The sequence below is a fragment of the Sinocyclocheilus grahami genome, unplaced genomic scaffold, assembly GCF_001515645.1.
Source record: "Sinocyclocheilus grahami isolate Dianchi unplaced genomic scaffold, SAMN03320097.WGS_v1.1 scaffold1307.1, whole genome shotgun sequence".
Classification (NCBI taxonomy): domain Eukaryota; kingdom Metazoa; phylum Chordata; class Actinopteri; order Cypriniformes; family Cyprinidae; genus Sinocyclocheilus; species Sinocyclocheilus grahami.
Window position 1 is genome coordinate 160203 of NW_015506486.1, and position 23041 is coordinate 183243.

Sequence of the window (23041 nt, forward strand, 5' to 3'; positions counted from 1 at the left end):
TATATATATATATATATATATATATATATATATATATATATGTGTGTGTGTGTACTATATATTTATATATAGTATATATATTTACATATTTATGTTTCATATTAAATATAAATATATTACATATATTTCTTTAATACATGTATGTGTGTGTATATATATACTATATATATATATATATACATGTGTGTGTGTGTGTGAGTGTGCATATTTATATAGTTTTTTTAATTAATTAATTTATTCATTAGGGGTTCAAGCACAAAGCAAATTTTATTATTATTTAGATTTTATGATATTATTATTGTTATTATTATTCTGCCCTAACACTGATTGGACAGACCAAAAAAAAAACTACTTTTGTGAAGTAGTCCTAATTTTTTCATTAATCAATCATTTTAGATCAATAATTAACCCCCAAAAAAGTTGAAATTTAGTATTTGGATGGTTATAATGATCATATATACCAAAATATACCAAATAAAAGCCTTTAATTTCTAAAAAAGAACCTCTGAATTTCACAAAATAGGAAAGAACATGTGACGTATAGTCCTAAAGAAGCAGGCAAACTTTCATAAAGATGTTTAGGTATCACTGTAACAGTTATAAAGCTCAGAAAGTTTGTATTTTTATGGTAAATTACCAGACATTTCTTTAAAATGGTCTATTTCATTTAGAGGTGTGCTAAATAATGCGTAGTATTTTTTTTTAACCATGCTCTTGAAGGTCTTACAGCGCTTGAACCCTCATATTTATTTTATTCACAACTCAACAAAGCCCAGTTTGGGAAAAGCCCTGAGCGACTTTAACACTTTTGCATTCGTGAGGAAGAATATACACTTAAAATGCAAAAAAAAATGTGCTGAAAGTTTGTTTGTTTTTATCCACGGACAGAAAATCGAAGCGTTTGCCGCGAGCTGCAGCGCTGCCATCGCTTCTCTTCAGAGCTCCATCGAGACGCTGAACAACATCGGCAGCCTGGAGACGTCTGAGGTTATTCTGACAACTCAAACTGAGTCTCTGATCATTCTCTACAGCAGCGTCATTGAAAATGATTTAAATGGCTTTGTTTACTGGCATTCCCTTTGCTAAGCCCCGCCTTCAGAATGTTTCTGACCAATCCAAGCTTAGCTACTGTTGCCTTCTGATTTGTTACTTCGTAGGGTCACAACGTAACACTTTTTGACTTTCTCAGTTTGTGTAAATGCACATTAAATAAATAATGTGGATAAATGTTTTTATCCACATTCATTTCACACTTGTCTAGTACAAATATATGGCTTTGTTTCGTAATTATAGTGTATACGTTTTTCTTTATTTACACCAGAAGAATTGAAGTGAAATGTGACAACATGCCCCGTAGGTGGGGTACATTGTAACATCTGAGGAGCACGTTGTAACATGATCAGATGACAGCTTAAAATGTTATCCGATCTAATGAAAAAAATTTTTTTTAAAAACTAAAATATTTTGTCAATAAAATAAAATTATTAACTTTTTCAAATAAAATAATGGCGGTTTTTTAATAATTAAAAATCATGTATTTTTGGACTTTGACAATGAACACATTGCAACCATGCTTGTGACGGCCCTGATCACAAGACACACAGTTCAAAACTATATGTGGGCAAATAGATGAAGAAAATCACAACACACACAGCTCTCACAGAACACGAGACACATAAACGAGCCAAAATGCTTTACATTTCTTAAAATAATCATTTCTGAACATGAAACCTCGTGGTTTCTCATTAACATGTATAAAAGTAATTAGTGTAAATGACACCTCGAATGTCATAGAACAGCATAGTTCTAATAACACAGTGTTACAAAGCTCCCCATCTGCGCAACTGGAATTTAAAACCGGTTCGTGTCTTTTGCTAGTTATCGAAGCATTAAAGAACTGCTAAATAACAGATTAAAATAATAGCAGATGTGTTTCATTTTAAATGAATACTAAAAACGGAGATCAAAAATTTACTTCATTCAGAAATGTACTTTTGCTATGGTAAAATAAATGTTCAGCGATATCTTTAAAAGATTTTTGAATTTTGGCACACTTTTTTTCTCTATATAGTGTTGATATGGCAACCAGTAAAAACCCTGTAATGTGTGTGTGTGTTTTTTTTTTAATGTAACGCAATGCAAGTTCAGTGTGAGGGGCGGAGCTTCACTCAGGCTGATTATTATTGATGGATTATTATTGAATATTGATGGTCTGTGCTCCTGCAGGAGGTGTCAGAGGTCATCAGCCAGCAGAAGAGTCTCATGAAGAGCGTTCTGGACGACACCAAACTCAACCGCCTGCGTCTGGAGGGCGGCACCTTTCTGGCCCGCATCCGGAAAGAGGAGATGTGTGAAAACGAGAACTACAGGTACAGTACTGCCTTCATCAGACGACTGACAGATGCTTCATTTAATATCAGTGGGATATTGGCCTGTCTGAATCAATTAGATGAGCCCTAATTATTTTTCCTTTCTTTAAAAAGCCTGTATAACACTGACTTTAGTTTTTACGCCCAGCCCTGTGTTATTAATTACATGCACACACTCCTGTCAATCACTGTCGGGATTAATCATGCCATGCACGTCATCCATCTGCTTTAATTCAACCTAAATGACACTTATTACACTTACTGCATAAATAGTTATTTTCCGGTGAAACTATCCAAACACCCTGAAAACAAGTCTTATTGTACACAATTTTGCTTCTCAAGAAATGTATAATTTATATTTTTAACACTCTTAATTAAAACAACATGCATTTAAGCAAAATTATCTTAAATGCTATTCACGTTATTTTTATTATGCCATTGGTATATTGTTTTTTTGTTGTTGTTGTTTTGAGTAAAAATGGGAGACAAATCCACTTCATTTAAGTCACTTCATTTTGCTTCTCAAGAAATGTGTTTTCTTTTTTAGACGAAAAAAGTGACGCTCCATCATGCAACCTTGAGAAAGTTAACATTTTTGCTGCATGAGTAAAATAAGAGGCCACAAAAAAAGTCATTTTTTACCAAATAATGTTTAAAAACACTGATGCCGTTTAGCTGTCCTGTAGTGTTTGACTGGAGCTGCTGTGTGGTACGTAGGGACGCTGTGGATCTGGTCGGTGCGCTGTATAACCAACTGGATGAAGAGGTTCATAAACTGGTCATTCTGTCTAATAAATCCCTGCAGCAGCTGGAGAAGCTCCTGGAGCTGCGTGTTTTACAGGAGAGACACCAGGAGGTCAGAGACGCCATCTTTCTCAATCATTTTCTCTATAGGCATTTTAAAGCTCTCAGTGTGGAAAATAAGGCATTGTGATTATGCAATCAAATCACTCAGGGCTTTGTGTTTTTAGATCTCAGTTTTTGATCAGAAAACACAACCACACACAATGCTACAACATCCCATGTTAACTATTAATAGGGTAGCATGCAGAGCTGGGTAGATTGCTTACAAATTGTAATCCGTTACTGATTCCAAGTTACATGACAAAAATTGTAGTTTGTAACGTAATCCATTACATTACACATTTTAGGTATAACAGACTACTTTTTGATTCGTTTTAGATTACTTTTGACCTGTTTCGTTTTTCACATTGATTTAAATAGGATAATCTTGTACCATATTGATATAAAAGATACAAAGAGTAAGAAAATAAATTCCATTTGTTGTTATCAACAACATAAAATGCATTAAACATTATATGTGACCCTGAACCACAAAACCAGTCATAAGGGTCAATTTTTCGAAATTGAGATTTATACATCATCTGAGAGCTGAATAAATAATTTTTCCATTGATGTTTGTTAGGATCGGACAATATTTGAAAATCTGGAATCTGAGGGTGCAAAAAAATCTAAATATTGAGAAAATCGTCTTTAAAGTTGTCCAGATGAAGTTCTCAGCAATGCATATTACTAATCAAACATTCAGTTTTAATATATTTATGGTCGGAAATTTACTAAATATCTTCATGGAACATGATCTTTACTTAATATCCTAATGATTTTTGGCATAAAAGAGAAATGTATAATTGTGACCCATACAATGTATTGTTGCTATTGCCACAAATATCCCCCAGCGACTCAACACTGCTTTTGTGCTGCAGGGACACAAATTATGTCAAGGTTTCCCAAACTGGGTTTGTGAAGGAACTACAGGGGGGTTATGAGTTTAATGAAAAGCTAATAATTAATTATAAATCATAAAAATGGTAAATTAAAACAAATCATTTTAAAATGAATCAAAATAAAACACTTACTGAAAAAATGAAATATTTGATTTGTTTACTTGCGTGTCATGCGACCATAACCAGTGTCAGAGCATCATGAACATGCAAACGTTTACATGCATGCATCATTAACATAAAATCTATTTTCTAAAAAATCTAAAATGTATTTTAAAAAGAGGTACTTCAAATAAAAATATAATAGGTGAAAGAGGATCAGATGACAAAAAAGTTGGTGAATATGTGCGTTTTATTTGTGCAACTTCCAAATTTGGTAAAAAAAACAGATTGAGTGATAATTCAAATAGAAATTAATTAATGTGTTCATCAGTAGTGTTGATGCAGTGTTAAAACGTGTCTTAAAACTGAAGTGATTTTTGTAAATCCAGTGTCAAATGCTGTGTAGCCTGTGTATTTTCTGTTTAATTACTTTGTGTGGCTGTCCACAAAACTAGAAGACATTCTGAGTATATATAAGTGGTAGGCTTTTTAGAAAGGAACATTTAAAACATGAAACAGAGGAATTAGGGAGAATCAAGGAATTATGAATAAATTATTGCTGTTGTGTGAATAATATGTAATCATGTAATCCATAAAAAAGTAACTGTAGTCTGATTACGAGTAATTTAAAATTGAATTGGTAACACTTTATTTTAGGGTCTCTTAACTAGTTGCTTATTAGCATATTACTAGAATATTAGCCATTTTGCACATGACCTTATTCTACATCCCTAATCCTACTAAATACCTAAACCTAACAACTACCTTACTAACTATTAATAAGCAGCAAATTAGGAATTTATTGAGGGAAAAGTCATACTTAATAGTGAATAAGTGTTCCCTATTCTAAAGTCTTACCATTTAATTTAATCTAATTACAAGTACTTCATTTTTGGAATCTGATTACGTAATCCAGATTAGATGCAATCAGTTACTACCTAGGGTTGTGACGGTGAGGAAATTTTCCCACCGGTTAATCGACGTGTGACAACACCGGTAATACCGGTATCACTGTTGGGGTGGGGGTGTTATTTCGTTTGAGTTTCCCTCTTTTCTTTGCTTTCAAATGGCTTGTAAAACACGCTGCGCCGTGCGTGTTTTACTTTCACTTTCAAATTAGCGCCAATCCTGCGTTGATTCAATTCAAGCAACAACAACATCAAACTCAGAACTTTTATTAACAAAACGAATAAAAATACACCATATATGCCTAATAAAATAACAAATTACTTAGGCTACACAAAGTTTAAATAGGCATATAAAACTGAAAATCAGCAAACACCGTGGAACCAAATAAATAAGAAACATAGAACGTTTATTAGCAAAACGAATAAGAAAGCTTGGAGGCACGGCATATACACCTTGATATAAAAGAAATAAAATACACAAAGTTTAAATAAAGTAATCAGCAAACACTGTAAAACTTCCAGTCAATAGGCTTTTCGTAGGCTTTTGTTGCCGCGGTAGGCAAATGACGTAACCAGTGTTGCGGTTTAACACCGGTATAACCCGAAAACACCATCTATCGCAGCAAGCCTGTTACTACCCAGCTCTGGTAGCATGCTAGAATATATTATCATGTGTTCATACTGTATGTTATTATCATTAAAAATCACCTTGTCTGTGGAGTAAATGAATGATTTTTTTTTCTGAATGATAAATGATTATTGGAGAGCCTGTGTGCTGATAATGTGTCTGTCCTCAGGTTAAGAGGTGGTTTTATGTGGAGAGTGAGAAGCATTTGGCTCCTCTGGACTCCTACAGTCTCTCTCTGAGCTGCATTCAGGACATGAGACAGAGTCTGGCCCAGTTCATGGAGGAGTCCACCGTAAGTGCTGCATGCTTTGAGAAATCACACGGAGATAAAAGAGAACTGGCATTTTACTGTCCCAGGATGCACTTGGGGAAATTAAATTAGTTCAAGAACAGGTTTCAGTCTCAGCAACAGCCGGTTTGGTCTGGGCAAAGCTGAACCATTTTTACTAAAGTGACAGAAGATACAAATGTTGATAATTGCAGTTTACAGGGAAAATATGGTGATGATATAATGCAGTTAACAGGGAAAACACACACTGGATGACAGCAAAATAAATATGACAAACGTGAACATCAAATTTTTATGTATTATATATAATATTATGTATAATATATCAACATAACACATATTTTATTTTATTTATTTCCTTTATTTATTAGCATAGCTTAATTTATTATTCCTTTATTTATTTATTTATTTATTTATTTATTTTTACGTCAGGGTTATTATCATTAACTAAAACTAAAAACATACACACACACACACAAAAACATATTTGTCTCAACATTTGCCACTTTTGTTAATTTAAAGGGGTGGTTCATTGCGATATCACTTTTTTAACGTTAGTTAGTGTCTAATGTTGCTGTTTGAGAATAAACAATATCTGCAAAGTTACAAAGCTGAAAGTTCAACGCAAACGGAGATATCGTCTTTTAAAATTCTGTCAGTTTAATGCCTACAAAAACGGCTGGTAGGGACTACAACGAGCTACTTCCCGGGTTTGTGACATCACAAACCCAGATAAACCCCGCCCTCGGGAAAAGGCAGCAAAGGGGGCGAGGCCATGCTGCGCTGCTTTACAGAAGAGGAAGAGAAAACTAGAGGTGCACGTAAAAATCTATTCATATATGAATCGCGATTCTGTCTTCTAACGATTCTAATGTATTCACAAGTTTCAAAATCAGTGTTCTAAAGCAGCGGTTCTCAATACTGTTCCTCGCGTTCCCTGCTCTGCACACGCTCTGCATCTCTCTCTCTCTCTCTCTCTCAGCACAGCTCCAACAACGAACTGTTACAATTATACACGTATTTTCACATAGCTATGAGAAGCGTTAAACATGGACACGTGTGCAGTTGCCGTACTGTATTAAAGCTTTAATCAGGATAAAACTGTATATTAAAAGCTAACATAAGCAGTAGCATTTACAAATAAAAGCGTATCTAAAAGTATGAGACAACAACAAACAAAAAACATAGGCCTACCATTAAAAGCCGTGCTTGCACAGGTTCTGCACGATCCTCTTCAATAATATCCTCTGCTTCTCAATCAGCTCAAACTGATAAGCGATATTAAAGACGCCGTTGTTTACAATACAACCAGAGCACATGCCGCTGAAGTGAGGGGCGGGACGTTAAGACACGCACTAGAGGCGGTTTAGCCAATCACAACACACTGGGCTAGCTAACCAATCAGAGCCCATCACCTATTTCTGAGGGAGGGGCTTCATAAAAGCAGGAAATGATCAGCACGTTTCTCAGAGAAGGGACAGAGCGGTGTGGAATAAAGGTAAATTACGTTAGCATTAAGACATGTTAGACTGCACCCCATAAACACAATCAAGCCTAGAAAAAAAACAGTGAACCACCCCTTTAATTTTATTTTTACTTTTTTAAACGATTACTTTTTCTGTTTTATTTATTTACTTATTTATTATACCTACTGATCTGCTACTTATCTATCTATCTGTCCTAGCGACATGCTAATACTAACAACATGCTAGTAACTTGTTAATCATGCAAGAAAAATGCTAGTCACTTGCTAATAATGCTAACAGCATGCTAATAATGCTAGCAACATGCTAATAATGCTAGAAACATGCTAGTAGCTTGCTAATCATGCTAATGACATGCTAGTTACTTGTTAATCATGCTAGCAACATGCTAGTAGCATGCTAATAATGTTAACAACATGTTAGTTACTTGTTAATAATGCTAGCAACATGCTAGTAGCATGCTAATAATGCTAACAACATGTTAGTTACTTGTTAATCATGCTAGCAACATGCTAATCATGCCAGCAGTATGCTAGTAACAGGCCAATCATGTTAAAAACATGCTAATCATGCTGGAAACATGTTATCAACATCTATCTAATCTATGTAAATTTTCAAACTTCAGACTTTTACTACTGCTTTAAACTTTCAGGCTAGGGTTTCTCAAGCCAAACTAAAGTTTGTCTTTACAAACTTTTTTCTCTAGTTATGTGTTGTTATGTAGCTGTAACGTTTTTTATATATATAAAAAATATAGAAAAGTTTCGTAAAACCACAGTAAAAAAAATAGTGTAGGGCAACATTGAGGCGAATCATATTAAAGAGTCTTAAGTCACTTTGGATTAGTGGTCCTATGAATGACTAGCTAGTTCACTTGGTGTTGGTATTGCTCCTGTAGGAACAGCAGAAGAAAGCCGCAGCGTTACTGAGGGAGTCTGAAGCAGGTCCAGCTCTTCTGGAGGTCAAAGAGCACATCAGCTCCGTCCTGCAGCGCAGCGAAACTCGCAAACACGAGCTGGACGTTCTGCTCAACCTCTACGAGTTCTACGAATCGGTAACGACTGTTTTGATTGCTTTATGTCTCGTTAGCTGCATCATATCAACTATTGTCATCATAATTAGTGGTTGACTAATATAGGAGTAATATTGAACTGAAAGATAACACAAGTACACCAACTGATTCAATTAAATGTATATTTATTTTACATAATATTCATTAAATAATCGGAAATGAATAATTAAAAAAATGTATCTGTTTTAATCTTTTCTCATTTAAAAAAAAAGTAATAATTTGAACTTGATTAAAAAAAAACTGATTTAAACCAAATTTAGTTATTTTCATGAACTAAATCTAAAGCATAAAAACATTCATTATTTAAAATAAACATTAATTGAAATAAAATAATAATTGTTTAATTTTAAATTAAAATGATAACAGAAAATATACAAATAAAATGTAATTTGAGTTTTTTAAAAACTATAATAGTATATCAGTGATACTAAAATAACACTAATTTATACTTGGGAACTATAAACTAAAACTGGAATAAAAATAAATTAAACCTAAATGGTATAAATAGTATTAAACAAAAATAAAAGTGACAAAAGCAAAAAATGTAAAAGAAAATAAACTAAAAAAGAAAGAAAGAAAACTGAAAATATAAAAATAAATCCTAATTAGTAATTGTAATAAAATTCTCAGCGCCATCAAAATAAAAGTCCCCCAAGTAGAGCTGGGCGATATGTAGCTAAAAAATTGATCAACGATATAATGTTTCATATCGTTCAGTATCGATAATGATTGACATTTTTTATAACCTTTTTTAAAACAAAGAGCAATAGAAACATTTTTTTTCAATTTAACCACTGTATTTTTAAACTAACCCAATTTATTGAGACAAACAACAAATATTTTTTGTTTTAACAGTCAAACACAAAATAAAAATTAAACAAACATCTTATTTCTAATGTTTTCTATGCAGATTAAATAGGTTTTAAGGAAGCGTTTGGCTTGTCTCCCGAGGCCACAGGAGGGCGCAATGAGCAAAATATTGCAGCGCATTTAATTGTCAATGCAAGGAAATAACTGTCTATAAAAAAAACGTGCATTACGTCTAAATTAACTCATATAAATCAAATATAATTTCGTAAATTGCATAAACAATTATGAGCAAAACAGCATTACGTATTTATGCATTGCTTAATCCAAAGAGCCGAAGTGCCATTCACTCAGACTGCATTTAAAAACATATGAGACGCAGTGAAAAGGACCAAATCGTTCCTGATGTGTTTTCTAAAAGTTTAAACTGTTTTAACTTCGCATGGCTTTCTATACATCTCTCTGTGTGAGACGTGAGTGCAGCAGTCATATGTGTCCGTCTAAAAAACATGCTGAATATGCATCTGTGTGAATGGCTTGCTTTCGTTTTTAAACTAATCAAGATCTTCTAAGCATTGAGCTACTACAGTATATTTCTCTAATATTTTGAACGAATAACGCAGGAGCGGCGCGTCTCGTGGGCTAGACAAACAAAACATTAAAATGCAACAACGTCACTTACATCATCACCACTAATCTCGTGCTCCGCTGATGACGCACACCTAACATTCGATTGTACTATTTTTGCATTCAAATGCAAATGTTTATTTTAAATTCGACTAATATTGATGTTTTTATTCACAATCTCCTCATCACAGGCAGGCACAGCACTCAGCATGTGTTCGTGTTTGTGTGTGCGGTCTGCATCTCTTAATAGCACGTGCCTATAACGTGCACTATATCGAGTATTTTTATATCGTTATCGAAGAAGGTGTACCGTCGATAAATACCGTCGATACCGTTTTATCGCCCAGGCCTAGCCCCATGACACTTATCAGCCAGACAGAGGAACTTATCGGCCGATGCAATAATTAAAAAAGCCTCTTCTGATAATGTGTTGAACTGTGTGTCCCGCAGGCGAAGCAGTGGATGGAGCACTGTCAGGAGTATTTCTGTCAGCTGAGGCTGGATGGAGACGCGCTGGGTTTGACGCCGGCTGAGCTGCAGGTCCTGCAGGACTATCACAGCGAGGCCACAAAGTTCTCTCTGGAGAACTTCAGCTCGCTCAACCAGACGGTGCTGAAGCTGGACAGCGAGCGGGAGCAGCAGCGCTGGAGCAGTGTCTGGCAGCAGTGCCAGCAAACCAGACAGCAGCTGGAGGAGACGCTGGACAGAGCCGGTAACTCACACAGACGGACAGAAATATCAGTTATAGAAGAACTCATTCAACAAAAATAATTATATTTATCTGTATTTTTACTGTTGTTCTGTGTAAAAAAGAAAAACAATAATGAACATAATAGTTGTTGTTATTGTTATTAATATTAAATATCCCTTTTTTATTTTACAGCATAGTATTAATATATATTAGTAATATATTTTGCATTATTATTATTATTATTAAATACTCAATATTTATTTCATAGAATAGTATTATATTAATTGTGATGATAATGATGATGATTATTATTAAATCTCAATGTTTTTATTTTACAGTATAGTATTATTGTATATTAGTCATATGTTTCTTATTTTATTATTATTAGTATTAGTATTAAATATACCATTTGTATTTTACAGTATAATGGTGTTATATAGTAGTAATAGTATTTTTATTTTACAGTATTGTACTATTATTACAGCTGTATATTAGTAATATATCTTCATTGATTATTATTAAATAAATATTCTATTTTTTACAGCATTGCTTTATTATATATTACTAATATATCTTCATGTATTATTATTGTTGTTATTATGTTTTTTATTAAATACACAATTTTTATTTTATAGTATAGTATTATTGTAAATATAATATATTTTTACATTGATTATTATTATTAAATACAAATTTTTTATTTTACAGTATTGTATTATTACATATGTAATATATTTCTTCATTTATTATTATTATTTATAAAAAAAAAAAATTTTACAGTATATTATTATTGTTATATATTCGTAAAATATTTCTTCATTGATTATTATTATTGTTATTATTACTATAAAAATATTTTTACAGTATAATATTATTACAGTATAGTTTTAATTAACCGTAAACAACAACAATAATAGTAATCATTCTAATTATAATTCCTGTCCATTCTGTCTATTGTGTATTCTTTAAAATATTTTCATTACTATTTTATTAATGTTTTTATTATTGTGCTATATTTCTTGCCTTTTCGTCTATGTCTGTATTTTTTCTGCAGTGGAAGCTTCAGTCAACAGTGTAAGTAATGCGAGTTACATAATCAGATTACTTTTTTAAAGTAACTAGTAAAGTAACGCATTACTTTTGAAATTCGAAGGAAATATCTGAGTTACTTTTACACATACGTAACGCCAGTTACTTTGCGTCTCATGCATTGACTGACTGCTCTCCTTTCCTCATGTTGAGAGAGAACAAGTGCAGAGAACATCAGTGAACATGATCTTACTGTAGTTCTAGACTAAATATGAACATGTATTTACTCACCTCACCTGCACAAAAACAGATTCAGTGTTCCTCAAAATGAATAAAAACAGGCAAATGCAAACTCAGAATATTATACAAATCTGCAATAATTAAATGTGTTAAATAAGACAAATATAATTTATGTATTTAATCCCATTTTATTACCCAAAGTATTTGCTACTGACCTTCGATGATCCAATTCAACCATACTACGCAAAAATGACGCTTTTGTGTTTGATTTGTGTTATTGCTGAATAGTGTTGAACTTTCTTCTCCTGCGTCATATTCTTCATGCAATCTGTTTGAGCGGCGCCCTCTACTGTACAGACGTGAATTTACTTTTCCTTCAGCCTGAGGCTTATTCGTCTCATTTCTGTTGTGAAAGGGCTTTTACATACTTTTTTATATTAAAAACAAACAAGCAAGCCCTGCCCAGATTTAAAAAGTAACTCAAAAGTAACGTAACGCATTACTTTCCATAAAAAGTAACTAAGTAACATAATTAGTTACTTTTTTAGGGAGTAACGCAATATTGTAATGCATTACTTTTAAAAGTAACTTTCCCCAACACTGGTCACCAAGACAGATTTCTTGCGTGTGTAGAAATACTTAGTAATAACTCTGATTTTGTTTCTGACAGAGACCGTATCGAATCCTGCGGAGACTCAGAACGGACTGGACTCCTCTGAGGTTCCTGCTCTGAACTCTTCTTCGCCTCCGTGTTTTGAGGATGAAGATGAGAAGCCACACTCAGCAGGTCCGTTTTCCAGAAGCCAGTTCCCGTTTCCCCCGTCTGCGTTTGAGGACACTGACAGCGACTGCACCGTCGACTCGTCCGCCTCGTGTCACTCGGAGCCGCTGCATTCACCGGCGACGCGCCTCCTCAAGCAGCCGCTCAAGAAGATCATGAAGAAGACACTGAGCTACGAGCTGCCGGCACGGGACAGAGCTCCTCATGGCTACAGCGGCGTCTGCATCCGAGGACTGGAGGTCTCCAATAACGCCAAGAACCCGGCGCTGGGCCGCAGCCGCAGCATGTCGTCCCCGTCCCGCGCTCAGTGCAGACACAGTGACACAGACACCAAGAGACACAGCGGGTGAGTGACGCGCAGAACATCTCGCTTTCAGACCGAAACATTACTAATTATAATAAATCAGAATTATTATTATTATTTGTATTTTTGCTGTTGTTCTGTAAAAAAATTACTATTAGTAGTAGTAGTAGTAGTATTAATAATCATAATAACAGTAATGATAATAGTAATAATAGTAATAATAATTATTAGTAGTAGTATTTTATTTTGTCATATTATTACTATCCTATTATATATTTCTTTATTGATGTAACGTGGAGGCGTGACAACGGAGTAGTGGATCCAAATTCAAGGCTTTATTATGAAGAGCATAGTCAGAACAGGCAGGGTCAAAACATCACCAAACAGTAATATTAAAGGCACAGGCAAAAGAGTAATCCACAGAGCAGGCAATGGTCAGGGTAGGCAGCAAAACAATCTTGAAAACCAGATAAAGAGATCCAAAAACCACGAAGGCAAAGCAAGACAAGGCACAGGAAAACACGGAAACACTGGCAGGAAACCAGAAATAAGAAAACATTACAGGCTATCAATCATCAGCGATGTGAACGTGTGTGTGTGTGTGCATGTGTGTGTGTGTGTGTGCGTGTGTGTGCGTGTGTGTGCGCGGGGCGTGTGTGTGGGTGTGTCTGTGGGCTTGTGTGTGTGTGTGTGTGTGTGTGTGTGTGTGTGTGTGTGTGCGTGTGTGTGCGTGTGTGTGCGCGTGTGTGTGCGTGCGCCATTCTTATACTGTGAGACTGATGAGGTGATGAGATACAGCTGATTGCAACTCGTGATGAGTCCGGGCAAAGGATTATGGGGAATGTAGTCTGTGAGAATGTAAATGGTAAAGGATGGGGTGCCATCTAGCGGAGCTCGTGGTCACTCCAGCTAGAGATCGTGACAATTGATTTGTTTAATTTTTATAATTAAATAAATAGTGATTTTATTAAATAAAATAAAAGACAGCTATAAATATTAGTAATGATAGTAAATAATATAAATAATTAAACATAAATAATAGTAGTAGTACTTATTTGTATTTTTACTGTTTAAGTAATAATAATAACAATAATAATAAAATATATTTTTAGCAAATACTTGATTTTTAAAAATTCCAGTATAGTATTATTAGTGTAGAAATAGATTTTTTTATTGATTTGTTTAATTTTTTATTACTTAATAAAATAATAAAATAACCATTATTAAATGTTCATTTGTATTTTACAGTATATTATTATTTTAGTAATGCTAATAATATCAATTACTTTATTGATTTGTTTAGTTTTTGGAATGTTTGTAATTTGATGAATGAACCATTATAATTTAATAAACATGAGGATGATAATAATAATAATAATAATAATAATAGCAATAATTTATTAATAAGTAAATTGTATTATTATTATTAATCTAAATATTAAAAATATTTCAGATTTGTGTATAATTTAATAAAAAAATTATGATAATGTTAAAGACAGACATGAATATTAGTAATATTAAATAATAGTGAATAATATAGATAATTAAACATTAAATGATAGTAATTATTTGTATTTGTTTCTGTTTTTCTGAAAAAATTATAATAATTAACATATCTTATTTTTTTAAATAAATTCTCGTTTTTTAATTTTATTATATAGTATTACTGCTTATATTATTATTGATTTGTTTAATTGTAATAATTTAATACAATTATAAAACTGTGAATGTGGCCTGAGAACTGAACTGAAATAGAGAGAGATTTTTAAACTGTATATGGTCTATATGTTTTTCTTTTATGCTGCCCTCATGCTAAAGTTGACCATGAATCCACATTTGAATGCATGACTGAACTGCCTTATTCACGCTGCGTGGCTGCTGTGCTGCGTTTCAGTAAAATCCAGCACATCATGGACGAGATGATCTCCACCGAGAGAGAGTACGTCAGATCCCTCAGCTACATCATCCAGCACTACTTCCCTGAGATGGAGCGACTGGACCTTCCTCAGGACCTCCGAGGGAAGCGCAGCATCATTTTTGGGAATCTGGAGAAACTGTGCGACTTTCACAGCCAGTATTTCCTGACGGATCTGGAGAGCTGCGCTCATTCACCGCTGTCCATCAGCAGCTGCTTCCTCAAACACGTGAGTCCATGTGATGGTTAATGAAGTCTCTTCTACTCACCAAAGCCACATTTATTTGATCAAAAATACATCAAAAATGTGAAATATTATTACAATTTAAAACAGCTGTTTTCTATGTGAATCTCTGTTAAACTGTAATGTATTTCTGTGATGCGCAGCTGTATTTTCAGCATCATTACTGCAGTCTTCAGTGTCACATGATCTTCAGAAATCAGTCTAATATGCTGATTTTCTGCTCGAGAAACATTTCTGATTATTATCAATGTTGAAAACAGTTCATATTTTTGTGGAAATGGTGGATTCTTTGATGAATAGAAAGTTTGATGAAAGAACGAAAAGCAATTATTTAAAATCTTTTATAAAATAATACTGTAAATGTCTTATTTAATAATGAAATAAAATAAATAATTATTTAAATGTTATTATATTATACTATTTACTATTATTATACTATACTATATTATAGTAGATTTATTAATTTGTTTGAATACATTTAATTTAAATAAATAATTGTATTTATTTTTATTTATTTGAATAAATACCATTTAATGTAAATAAAAGGTCAATAGTTAGATGAAATTAAATATTTTAAAATAAAAGTATTATTTATTTGAATAATTAATTCAAATCAAATGCTCGTCATAATGATAATTATTTAAATTTAATGTAAATAAAATGAATGAATGAATGAATGAAATGATTATTTAATAATGAAATAAAATAAATAATTATGGAAATATTATATTATTTAGTATTATTATACTATTTATAAAGTAGATTTATTCATTTACTTTTGTATGCATTTAATTCAAATAAATATATGTTTTATTTTTTATTTGGATAAATACCATTTAATGTAAATAAGTAATTATTGAGTAATTAAATAAAATATTAAAAATATAATTTATTATTTGTTTGAATAAAGAAAATTTGGTGTAAATAAAATAATGAATTATTAATAAAATAAAATAAATTATTATTTAATTAAGTAAAATAAATTATAATTTTTTTTAAAGAAAATTTATTTGTGTGCATTTACATTATTTTAATAGTTTTTAATTGATTTAAATAAACACCATTTATTTTAAATAAAACAAGTAGCTGTTTAATAAAAAAATATATATTTTAAAATATAATTATTTTTTTATCTGGATAAAACCTCAAACTTTTAAATGATAATGTGCACAGTGTGCAACGGCAGAAATTGTCATGGTTGCTCTCGATAAATGCTGTTGAAATCTTACGAGATAGTGTAAGATATAAATGTGTTTTTTCCGCGGTTAGGAGGAACAGTTTGGGATGTACGCCCTGTACAGCAAAAACAAGCCGCGCTCAGACGCTCTGCTGACGAGCCACGGAAACAGTTTTTTCAAGGTAAGCACTGGTGTTTCTCCTCCGTGATGTTAATCACTCGAGCTGAAGATGTTTCTGAAGGGTCCCTGTGCTCTGCAGAACAAGCAGCTGGAGCTGGGCGATAAGATGGACCTGGCGTCGTACCTGCTGAAGCCCATCCAGAGGATGAGTAAATACGCTCTGCTCCTGAAGGATCTGATCAAGGAGTGCGATCAGTCTCAGGAGCAGGAGCTGGCTGACCTCAGAACAGCGCAGGAGATGGTCAGGTTCCAGCTGCGCCACGGGAACGACCTGCTGGCCATGGACGCCATCCGCGGCTGTGACGTACGTTTGATTTAGATCAGAGATGCAAACTCCTCCCCTTTCAGTGACAACTCACGATTCTGATATCAGTATAGGTCACCTATGAGATTTGCTTAGAGCCAATGAGAAAGTGTTTTATGGGGTGGGGGGGGGGGTGTCTTACAAGGGTACTTGTGATCTTACAAAGAGAGAGGGCAAACATTTTATATTTTAGGTCAGCGTTGCCGTCTAATCAGCCGATATTGTCTTAAATATTGTCTTTTATAACATGGGGTTTTGACCAAATATATTCAGCCTTGATTTTTGTAAAATGTTGCAACAAGATGTTAGTTTTTTTTTTTTTGTGTGTGTGTGGAAAAATTACTTGTCTTAAAGGTGCAATAGGTGATTGGCTTCAGAAGCGTTTTTTGTTATGCTGGTTGAAAGTCTCTTCACATCCCGATAGCAATCATTAAGTTAAGTGGTCTAAATGTATTTATCTGTATTTATATATTCTGTGGAAGGCGTAGGATCAATAAATGTTCGTCCAATCAAAACACTCGGTCCGAGCGTTTTAATTGGCTTTCCTACCTGCCTGTCAACATATGTACAGGATACGTCATCAGCTCGTTCACACACACACTGTGCAAACAAACATCAACAACCCGATCTTCCTTCCTGGTATTGTAGTACTTTTACTAACTGTACTATAAAGTTTTCTCACCGGTGAATGACACATGATGTAGCCCAGCGGTTCCCAATCCCAGTCCTCGCGCAAGAGAAGCAGGGGAAATCCGTTGAAGTTTACTTCACTTCTGAACATTCATTCACGGATTTGCGCTGAAGTGTGACATAATTAGGGTTGGGTATCGAAAACCAGTTCCATTTTAGAACCGGTTCCAAATGTCCAAGAACCGGGTATTCGATAAGACGCGTGCATTTCGATTCTGCTTAACGATTCCTGCGTTCGCATTTTAATGTGATTAAAAACTATTTAAGTGCAGGAATGGAAAGAACTTGCGCCCTGAAGCGCAAGCTCGAGCACGGAGAACAGAGGTCACGGTACGGGTTCCCGGTTTGTGTCCATTCTCGAACCGTTCTCGAACCGTTCCGTGTATTTCCACTGTAGAAAAGGTTGTTCCGGGCCGAAACTGACTTCTTTCATATTTGTCGACCAATATGCAGAAAACAACGTCAGTCTTATATCATCATAAACACAGCCGTTTTTGTCTTACGTGAATGAGAAAGAAAACACACATGTACAGTATTTTTAGATCTGCGTGCGTTCGCTGGTACAGAGACAGCAGCCTAATCAACGCGCTGGAGGATGCGAGGACTGGAATTGGGAACCGCTGATGAAGCCTATTGTAGTAATGTTGTCTCTGGTGTTCTGGTCTGTGAGTGTAAATGCGTTCAGGGGGCGTGGCTTTGGATGCTATCAGTGCTGTCAGGCTAAAGTTAGCATTTTCCAAGATCTCCTACTTCTCCTACTTCCTTTAAGTCGCTGGGGTATATTTGTAGCAATAGCCAACAATACATTGTATGGGTCAAAATGATAGATTTTTCTTTTATGCCAAAAATCATTAGGATATTAAGTAAAGATCATGTTCCATGAAGATATTTTGTAAATTTTCTACCGTAAATATATCAAAACTTAATTTTTGATTAGTAATATGCATTGCTAAGAACTTCATTTGGACAACTTTAAAGATGATTTTCTCAATATTTAGATTTTTTTGCACCCTCAGATTCCAGATTTTCAAATAGTTGTATCTCAGCCTGATATGGTCCTATCCTAACAAACCATACATCAATGAAAAGCTTATTTATTCAGCTTTCAGATGATGCATAAATCTCAATTTTGAAAAATTGACACTTGAGACTGGTTTTGTGGTCCAGGGTCACATATAAGTAACTAGAAATGACTATGTAAAGCAAATATCTTTAAAAGAAATTCCGTGTGGAGCATGTCCCCGATCCGTGCAATGTTCTCACTTTTTTCCCCCTTACCTGTTTTACCCGCACCTCTGTAGATAAAATAAATAATTATTATTTAGCCCCTTCAGAGCCTGCGTCAACTGGAATGGACATCACATGGTTTCTGGTTTAAACCAGTAAAATTTTTGGTTTTTATAATATATGCGTAATACCACGATAACGATATGACCCCTAACTTTATCTGATTGGGATTCAGTCATCACAAAAGGAAGTTGTGGCTAACCAGCTAAACAGTCATAATTACAATTATTAATATAAATATTCATGTATTTTAATACATTTTATTTAAACAAATAATTTTATTTATTTATTTGAAAGAAATAAAATTTAAAGTAAATAAAATAAATTATTATTTAATAATTAAATAAGATAAATATTTTTTATTTAAACGTATTGTTTTAGAATGTAATTATTAATATGAATAAATTTTATTGTTTAAATATTAAAGTAAATAAAATAAATAATTATTTAATTAATAAATAAATAATAAATTGTATTCAAATAAATTAAATGTAAATAAAATAAATAATTGTTGAATAAATTAAACAAATAATTGAATAAAACAAAATAATTTATTTTACCAATTTTTATTCCAATAATTAATTGTGTATTTTTTTTTTTGAAAAAATAACAATAAGTAAAATAATTATTTTAAAATGTTTATTATAATAATTTTTTTGAGAAAGTTTGATTCAAATAAATAATTGTTTATTTATTTATTTATTTGATTAAATCATATTTAATGTAAACAAAATAAATAATTATTTAATAATTCAATAATACAAATAATTTGTTTAAAAAAATAAATTTTTAATAAATAAATAAATAGTTGTTTAATAATTAAAATACATTATTAATTTAAAATATTATTTATTTTTATTTAAGTTTTAATCAAATATTTATTTATTTGTGTTATCATTAAAATCTCTTTCATTGTTCCTATAATTTTTATTGATGATTCTTACTGTAATCCAAATATTTTTACTGTATTTCACAAAAATTCCACAGAGAATTTGAATTAGCTTATATTAGCAGTTTGGTCATCTGTTGACATGATTTGATAGAGACTTATACACAGTGTTGTGTGTTTTTTAGGTCAATCTGAAGGAGCAGGGTCAGCTCCGCTGTCAGGACGAGTTCATCGTTTGGTGCGGACGCAAAAAATACCTGCGCCACGTTTTCCTTTTCGAGGATCTCATCCTCTTCAGCAAGACCAAGAAGATTGAAGAATTAATAAATAAATAATAAATTGTATTCAAATAAATTAAATGTAAATAAAATAAATAATTGTTGAATAAATTAAACAAATAATTGAATAAAACAAAATAATTTATTTTACCAATTTTTATTCCAATAATTAATTGTGTATTTTTTTTTTTTTAAATAACAATAAGTAAAAAAATTATTTTAAAATGTTTATTATAATAATATTTTTGAGAAAGTTTGATTCAAATAAATAATTGTTTATTTATTTATTTATTTGATTAAATCATATTTAATGTAAACAAAATTTGATAGAAACTGATATATATACTGTGTTGTGTTTCTCAGGTCAATCTGAAGGAGCAGGGTCAGCTCCGCTGTCAGGACGAGTTCATCGTTTGGTGCGGACGCAAAAAATACCTGCGCCACGTTTTCCTTTTCGAGGATCTCATCCTCTTCAGCAAGACCAAGAAGATTGAAGGAGGATACGACATCTACATCTACAAACAGTCCTTCAAGGTACAGAATACGAGTCTGGTGTCAGACCGCAGAGTGAGTTTTGTGAGATGAAGAGTATTTGTTCTCGTCTCAGACGGCTGAGATCGGGATGACGGAGAGCGTGGGAGACAGCGGGCTGCGCTTCGAGATCTGGTTTCGCCGGAGGAAATCACAGGACACCTTCATCCTGCAGGCCGCTTCCTGTTCCTATACTTTTTATTGATGATTCTTACTGTAATCCAAATATTTTTACTGTATTTCACAAAAATTCCACAGAGAATTTGAATTAGCTTATATTAGCAGTTTGGTCATCTGTTGACATGATTTGATAGAGACTTATACACAATGGTGTGTGTTTTTTAGGTCAATCTGAAGGAGCAGGGTCAGCTCCGCTGTCAGGACGAGTTCATCGTTTGGTGCGGACGCAAAAAATACCTGCGCCACGTTTTCCTTTTCGAGGATCTCATCCTCTTCAGCAAGACCAAGAAGATTGAAGGAGGATACGACATCTACATCTACAAACAGTCCTTCAAGGTACAGAATACGAGTCTGGTGTCAGACCGCAGAGTGAGTTTTGTGAGATGAAGAGTATTTGTTCTCGTCTCAGACGGCTGAGATCGGGATGACGGAGAGCGTGGGAGACAGCGGGCTGCGCTTCGAGATCTGGTTTCGCCGGAGGAAATCACAGGACACCTTCATCCTGCAGGCCGCTTCTGGAGAGGTGAAGAACGCCTGGACCTCCATCATCGGCAAGATCCTGTGGAGACAAGCCTTACGAAACCGAGGTCAGACAGCAGCATCCAATGCATGACATAAAGAAATATGTGACCCGGAATAAATAATCTTTTCATTGATGTATGGTTTGTTAGGATAGGACAATATTTGGCTGAGATACAACTATTTGAAAATCTGGAATCTGAGGGTGCAAAAAAATCTAAATATTGAGAAAATCATCTTTAAAGTTGTCCAAATGAAGTTCTTAGCAATGCACTCCAAAGAGAAAGGAAAACTTGAAATCGCATAATATGACCCCTTTAAATAATTTTCAGCCAATATAATAATAGTTAAATTTCTTCATTAAAAATAATCATATGTAATAGGGATGCACCGATGTATCAGCCGCCGATATTTATTATTAGATTATTTTAAAGCCATTGGCATATCGGAAATAGCATGAAAAGGGCCGATACCGATGGTTTATTAATTAACTGCATGGAGACAATGAGTTGCATGTCTGTTGCATAATCCAACGTTTTTCTCTGGGCAAATTAATTAAATATTTGCCAAAACAAAATAAAATCTGGACAAACAAAGACAGCATAGTACGGCCTATGCAAACGTGACACTGATGCATCCAATGAGTGAAATGCCTGCACTCAGCTGAAAATTAATCATAGGTAAATCGCTATGGCAATTTTCCGGCGTTAGAGATTATCCGAGGATATGTCACGAACCGCCAAACATTAGACCTACATTTAAGTGAAAATGAATGGCAGGTAATATGCAGCTTTTTGTTTGAAACCAGTTTAGAACACGGATTCACACAAGCTCACGTCACGCACCTGCAGCGTTTCTGTGAACTGAGAAGTTCACGGGGAAAAAAACCGAGACGGCAGAAAGCCGTTTTCTTTATTTTGCAAAAGCTTTACAGTTTTGAATGATGTTTTTATTACAAACCAGCGTTGGTATGACCATAAATTACCCGTAACAGTTGAGAAAACTATGGAGTGATCGCGTCGGTGCCTCACGAGCACATACAACATATTTTTGCTAATTTGACATCGCAGCCTGTTCATTATCAAAATAAAATACAGTTAAAAAAACATAAAAAGTTACACTGATGTTTTATGTCGATAATGCGAGTAAAGAACAAAGCCTATAGTTTAATAATAAGTTAGCATCCAGATACTTTGCGAATATGGAAACGTTTGGATTCGTGCAGAATTAGAGAGATAGGCTTCAGTTTCATTTTTAAATTAATTTGTTTTGGCTTGACGCTTATATTTATCACAACTTTAGAGAATTTGTTGTGGAGAGAAGGGAACTAAAATAGCCTAATTGTGTTTGTAAGTTAGCTTTAATTTACCATTATTTTAGCCTACATTATTTCTGAATGTAATAATAAAATGCAACGTATGTTTTTTTTCCTCTCAAAACTAACACTTATAGGAGTAGCATTTTTTTATCCATGCTGAAACATTTTTAAATATCTTGAGAAAAAAAGACACTTGAATGTTTTTAATGCGTTGACAGTATTTTATTTTGTTTAATACATTTGGTCTTTGGTAAATCTAGAAAGATGATGCTGTATTGGCTATGACTAAGTGAGATCAAGACTCTTTCTTTCTTTTTGAGTAAATTAAACACTGTACTTTATTATTATTATTATTATTATTATTATTATTGGCAAAGAAAAAGTTTTAAAAATAATGTTATTAACCGGTATGTTTTCTACTCAAACCGTTTTCACAGAGGAACGCAGGAACAGAA

The 23041-nt window shown here is 33.4% G+C and overlaps 2 protein-coding genes across 2 annotated transcripts in view; both read left to right on the forward strand.

Moving 5' to 3' along the window:
• LOC107569053 (pleckstrin homology domain-containing family G member 4B-like) overlaps positions 1-20623 on the forward strand; it is a 46444-nt gene extending 25821 nt beyond the window's left edge. The window contains exons 9-20 of the mRNA XM_016255057.1: positions 889-987; positions 2227-2369; positions 3087-3225; positions 5919-6041; positions 8421-8576; positions 10479-10740; positions 12659-13115; positions 14968-15217; positions 16502-16591; positions 16670-16894; positions 19946-20083; positions 20402-20623. Coding sequence (XP_016110543.1) covers positions 889-987; positions 2227-2369; positions 3087-3225; positions 5919-6041; positions 8421-8576; positions 10479-10740; positions 12659-13115; positions 14968-15217; positions 16502-16591; positions 16670-16894; positions 19946-20083; positions 20402-20623 — 2304 coding nt within the window. The remainder of the gene's footprint in view (positions 1-888; positions 988-2226; positions 2370-3086; positions 3226-5918; positions 6042-8420; positions 8577-10478; positions 10741-12658; positions 13116-14967; positions 15218-16501; positions 16592-16669; positions 16895-19945; positions 20084-20401) is intronic.
• Positions 20624-20660: 37 nt separating this feature from the next.
• On the forward strand, positions 20661-21362 carry LOC107569054 (pleckstrin homology domain-containing family G member 4B-like). The gene is made up of 3 exons (XM_016255058.1): positions 20661-20744; positions 20915-21085; positions 21159-21362. Exons 1-3 carry the CDS (start codon positions 20661-20663, stop codon positions 21360-21362), a joined length of 459 nt encoding a protein of 152 aa, XP_016110544.1.
• Positions 21363-23041: the final 1679 nt, after the last annotated feature.